This window comes from Scardinius erythrophthalmus (genome assembly GCF_964197995.2).
Source record: "Scardinius erythrophthalmus genome assembly, chromosome: 8".
NCBI lineage: Eukaryota > Metazoa > Chordata > Actinopteri > Cypriniformes > Leuciscidae > Scardinius > Scardinius erythrophthalmus.
Window position 1 is genome coordinate 13,032,824 of NC_138228.1, and position 6,000 is coordinate 13,038,823.

At 35.7% G+C, this 6,000-nt stretch overlaps 1 protein-coding gene across 1 annotated transcript; it reads left to right on the forward strand.

Moving 5' to 3' along the window:
* The first annotated feature begins 517 nt into the window (after nucleotides 1-517).
* Nucleotides 518-4,586, forward strand: LOC308695127 (peroxisomal trans-2-enoyl-CoA reductase). Its single transcript, XM_081373112.1, has 6 exons — nucleotides 518-693; nucleotides 1,367-1,474; nucleotides 1,583-1,722; nucleotides 1,909-2,005; nucleotides 3,099-3,223; nucleotides 3,396-4,586. Exons 1-6 carry the CDS (start codon nucleotides 609-611, stop codon nucleotides 3,570-3,572), a joined length of 732 nt encoding a protein of 243 aa, XP_081229238.1. The 5' UTR covers nucleotides 518-608; the 3' UTR covers nucleotides 3,573-4,586.
* The last annotated feature ends 1,414 nt before the right edge of the window (nucleotides 4,587-6,000 follow it).

A 6,000-nucleotide genomic window follows, 5' to 3' on the forward strand; every position in this document is an offset into this window, starting at 1 on the left:
TAAAAGTGTATAAACATTAAAACTGTAATTAAATAACAATTACAGTAATTAAAATTAATTGAAATAAAAAACAGTGCACATTTGCATTTTTTTATATATGAAAGTATTCCATATAAATATATTTTTTATTCCAAATTTAATAAACAGAGGCTCTTCTAATTTTTTTAAAAATTAAAATAGCAAAATAATTTATACAACTTCAGACTGTTTTAATTTAGTTTTTATTTATTTAAATGTACCAGTGATTGTTCACAAGAGGGCGCTATAATATAAGATGGAAACTGTTGGTAATATTAGTTCTCACACTTTTAAAAGTTGATTATTGTAACCTTGTTGTCTACTGATATGATATTACTATTATTTACTATAGTGTTTTTTTTTCTTCAGTCATAACATTTATAATTTTCCAAAAAAAAAAAAAAAAACGTTACTCGAAACTAATAAGATAAAAGATAAAAGAATGCATAATTTGGTGGGAGTGTCATTCTGAAAGGGGCGTGTCATTCCTGCTGCGGATAGATTTAAAGATCTTGAGCAGCAGGAGACATGAACCCCATAAACCATAATCAATCTCAGACGTCTGCATTGCTGCAGCAGTTGTGTGCGCGATGTCAAACGAGGACAGAGTGGTTTTAGCGCTCGGTGGAGCAGGAACCGTCGGCTCCGGCATAGTGAAAGCTCTCCTGGACAGAGGTAAGAGCACATTCAGCATTTCAACTTAACAAAGTAATAAGCATTATCTTTATAAGATTTTTTTTTTTAAATATTATTTATAATTATTTATAACAACAACAACTATTATTAGGCCTATATTATATTATATTATATTATGCTATATTAGGTATATTATATTAGGCTATATTATATTAGGCTTAATTATACTATATTATATTATATTATATTATTCTATATTATATTAGACTTTATTATATGAATTATATTATATTTTATTATATTACATTTATACATGACTGCCTGTAATATCTATTGGAAGTGAAAAACGAATGATTTGTAGACCAGTTATTCATTTTAAAAGGCTTCTATATAAAGGATCAGCTTTACAACATGACTTAATAAACATACACAACCAAACGAGACAACAGTCATTTGACCACATTGCTTTCATCTTTCTTAATTTATTCTTTTTTTTATTTTTTATTTTTACAATTTTATTCAGTGTGGTTATGATTAGGAAAATACTCATAAATCAAATACTCACAAACCATATGCAATTATTAGAGGTTAAAACAAGGAATTATTTTCAGTTCTGATTTCTGTAATTTAAGTCTAATGAATTTACTTTAAATTGTAAAAATACATTTCATTGCATAAATAGAATTCTTTTTACCTTGAATGTGTGGTTTAGGTTTCAAAGTTGCTGTGATCTCCCGAGACAACAGCAAGTTGGAGAAACTCAAAGGGTTTGTTTCACCTAACACAAAAAGTAACCTGACCACTTTAGTGGGGAATGTTGGTAAGTAATTCTCCCTTTGTAGTTTTTTTTTTTATGTTATCTTTGCAACTCTAGTCATTTTGAGGTCTCATTGATTTTGGATTGTTTGTGGCTCTCTTAATCTATAAGGCTCAGTGGAAGGAGTGGAGGAGGTGAAACAGGCCTTGCTTAAGTCTGTGGGAAAGATCACAGACGTGGTGTCCTCTCTGGGCTTCAGCTGGTGGCAGGGAGGTCCACCACACACTCAACCCCTCAAAGAACTGCAATGGGTGAGATTCAAATAAAGAGAGCAGCATTTACTTCCAGTGATATCCTTCCACTCTTTATACCTGCTCATATGACATCCACCATCCACATTTTGCTTTCTAACCTAACTTTTATCTTTGGGTCTGCTTCTCCCATCCTTCAATCCACCATCATTTCATTGCTCAAAACTCATCTTCTCTGATCACCAGGTTATTGAGACTCTGCTTTTCAGCACCTTTGTGTCTTGGAAAGCGTTCTTTCCCCTGGTGAGAGATGATCCTAACTGCACCTACACGTTTATCACAGGTAGGTTATCATTTGCCCTCCAAAACATATATTTAGTGAAAGCTATTTAGTTGTATGTGGAAAATAAAATGAAATGAAATAAAATAATAAATCTATTTGAAGTGCACATAAAGGAGTATGAATAAGATCTACTTAAGTCCAAATTTATATTTTAGAAAATTCAAAAACCTTGTCAATAAAACAGCGTCACTGTTCATAGCCGCTGCAACAATGCACACACACACACACATATATATGTTGCGATTGCTTTGGTGCATTCATGCAATTGATTATGTACAATTGTCTGCGGTTTCCTATATTATCAGTTGCTAATGCCATGTTGCTCAAAATGTATTAAATAGTTCTCTGTGCAATAGTCTTACCCCTCAAAACATCTAGTCATTAGTTCATCGTATAAGTCATGAAATGCAAAATGGTTGATCTAGTTGTCATATATATATATATATATATATAGGTTACCGAAGTGTGTAATCCGGCATTCTATAGAATGCCTAGGCAATGTATAGAATGGTTTTTGGCAAAAATACATTACCTAATTCTATACATAGGCATTCTATAGAATGCCGGATTACACACTTTGCCGGTAACATATATAGTGCACAACAGGTTATTAAAATGTACCTAACTCTAAGAAAAAATGGTTCATTTAAAGAGATAGTTCACCCAAAAATATTAATGTATGAATGAAAAATGTATGAATTTCTTTATTCTGTTGAACACAAAAGAAGATATTTTAAAGAATGTTGGCAACCAGACAGTTGACAGCACCCATTGACTTCCATAGTAGGTAAAAAAATAAATAAAAAATACTATGGAAGTCAATGGGTGCTGTCAACTGTCTGGTTGCCAACATTCTTTAAAACATCTTCTTTTGTGTTCAACAGAAAAAAGAAACTCATACAGGTTTGGAACAACATGAGGGTGAGTAAATGACAAAAATTTTATTTTTGGGTGAACTATCCCTTTAAGAGTTGTTAACTGAATCTTTTTTTTAGGAACCACATTTTGTAAAAAAACCAACAAAAAAACCCCCGATAAATTAAAAGTAAATTATGCATGCACTGCTTATCTAGATGCAATCTCTGTCGTACAGGAGGTGCTGGAGAGAAAGTGTTGATGCCTGGCACAGGGTTCCTGACCGTAGGGGCAGCAAGCGCTCTGGCGTTCTGTCAGGTTCTGCGTGAGGAGTACCCAGAGGTGCCATGCAAACTCAACCAGGTGTGTTTGCAATGTGCTGTCAAAGTCTCATCAAACTGAACACGAAAAGTTCATGGGGTTATATTCCGGTCACGACATGTAGACTCACTGTAGACGCGTTTGATTAAATGTCATGAAAGTATTTCCTCATATTTGTTCCTCTATGATGCCTGACTTTCTAATCTTCCAACAGGTGAAAATCAATACGGGTGTGGCGGCCCCAGACCGAATGGCCCCCGGGTACCTGAATCACTTGGATTTAGGGGAGGCTGTGGCTGCGCTGGTGGAGCGCCGCAACGCGTCCCACACGGTCTTCTCTGTGAGCTGTCCTGCCGATCTAAAAACTGTTATCTTGGGGGGCAATCTGTAAGCCTCAGACTCGTCTTCAGATTTCCCTCTGTATTCCCTTTATCCTGATAGTATGCGTGCATTGTTTTAATTGCATGTAAACAAAACATTCCTGTATTGCAAATAGCCAGCTTTGTCATAGTACAGTCATAGCCTTGAAATACTCATTGTGCTCAAAACAAATCAATATAATAGGCAATGGAATGGTACAGATGCTTTGGAGTGCAGCAGAGCATAAACTCGGCCACAGATATGTAAGCTTGACGTTGAAGAAAAGAGAAGACGTGTGAGAACGGATGTGAAAACAAACTCGGTCTTTTCCTAGGTTACAGAAAAAAACATGGCAGGTTGTTGGCACACTTGCATCCCCATAGCGTGACTCCCTGCCCTCGTTCACTCAAAACTTATCTTGCTGTTGCTTCCATGGCTCCAATTATTCCCAGCCGCGTGGCCCATAATAAGCGCGTGAGTGGGCGAGGGATTCAGAAATGGCCGGCCTCCAAAGTGGAGGACATTGTCTTTGTTTACAGTTATCATATTTGCATAAATGCTTTAGCGACATGAATGTAAATTTGCCATTAAACAAATCTGGATTAAGTGAAGTGTCTATTTAAAGATGGGGAAGAAGGTTAGAAGACATTGTCAGTTTATCGTCCGTGGTTTTGCTTTGCATCAGCTTATTAAAGTGATAGTTCACAAAAAAGTCATGTTGTCCCAAACAATAATATTGGATGATGTGACTAGATTGATGTGTAAAATGACATGGGGGTGAATAAATTCATTTTTGGGTGAACTATGCCTTTAAATCTGAATCATGTTCCACATAAAGGAAAATCTTATATGGGTGTAAAATGACATGAGGGTGAGTACATTTATTTTTGGGTGAACTATGACTTTAAATCTGAATTACAGACCGAAAAGTGTGCCATTCTCTTCACATCATCTAAACATATAGTCTCTGTTACTCAGTTTAGTGTTTGTCTGAGTGAAAACAATTCATGACTTGGCGCATTTATCTTGTGTGTCTGAGGAAATTAAAATAATAATAAAAGAAAATCTCCCAGACTCCTAGTTTCTTTGAAGCAGTAACCCTTCGTGACATGAGCCACAAAAGCTGAGGGTGTGATTCGATCAATGCTGGATTTCATTAAAATCTGGCTTGGAGTCCTTATTTCAAAAATTGTTTGGGATTTGAAATATTTAAAACAACGGAAAACAAAGAATCCAGTTTGGCAAACAAAGATGTCCCTTTTCGTGAGACGGTATAGTGCAAGTGGCCAAAAAAAGATATTTTGAATGACATGAGGTTGAGTAATTGACAATTTTCATTTTTTTAGGGCAAACTCTCTTTAAATTGCATGAACAGTTAGGTTAGGAAATATAGGGATGCAAAATTTCAGACCAACAGTGACAACTAGAAACCACAAAAAGGTTATGATGAGCAACCTACTGACTTTTTAATGCAATTTTACACAACTGTCACAAATACAGCCATTTATTTGTCAATGACAAGAAGAATCGATCTAGTCACATCCATTTCTATAGATCAAATTAAACTGAGATCACTGTTTGCAAACTTTCCCAAACAACACTTGCTGTGTTTTGGTGTTTAACCCCAAGGCTTGTCTCAAGCTATTTTGGGTTCCACAGACAGGAATTGGGGCATTTATGTAGAGGGACAAGACAAGTGGACTGGAAGGGATTTAAAATGCTGCCCATAGACAAAGTCGCACAGTTAGAGTAATCGTCATCCACATAGAGGGTATTCTAGGACAGAGGTTAAGCCTCCTGATGCAGAGTGGCATGTTTTCTCCTTCGGCCCGGAAACTTTCAGAACAATCCAGCCATCAACAATTCAACAATCAGGCGGCTTGGCCTCCCTCTGCGCAATCGCTTCTCACAGCGTTTTCCTTCCCCTTCAGATTAGAACTAATCAATTAGAAGAATAGGGGCGGGGGAATGAAAAACACTACGAGGAACACTAAAAAAAGTTTGGAACATATGTCTTTATTGTTAGAAAATTCACATGCTATGCATTTTCAAACCATGCACATGTGCATTATCCAATCTCAAAAGATCGAACAGACTCTTTGTAAAGGCTTTGTAAAAAATACATGGTTGCTGTCTCTCAGACAAAGAGATTCAAGCTACATTCACATTCATTACAGATCTTTAGCAACAAACACAAAACTCTGCTCAAACAAAACATAAATATATTTATTTATTCCTTTGCGCACGCACACACACACACACACACACACTATACCCATTTCAATTTCAATTCATCAGTAACGTCAGACTGAAGACAGTTATTCCAGCAGCATTAGTGTCTCTTGCACATCCAAGCTTTTTTTCCACATCGATCGCATTTCTTTGACTATTAGTGAAAAGCATTTAAATAACAAATTAAGATATATATATATTTTAAAAAAAAAAATACATAAAACCTG

Coding starts and splice junctions, on each gene's coding strand:
- LOC308695127 (XM_081373112.1), top strand. CDS start 609: ATGTCAAACGAGGACAGAGTGGTTTTAGCGCTCGGTGGAGCAGGAACC. Junction 694..1,366: donor GAAAGCTCTCCTGGACAGAG/GTAAGAGCACAT, acceptor TGTGTGGTTTAG/GTTTCAAAGTTGCTGTGATC. Junction 3,224..3,395: donor TGCCATGCAAACTCAACCAG/GTGTGTTTGCAA, acceptor ATCTTCCAACAG/GTGAAAATCAATACGGGTGT.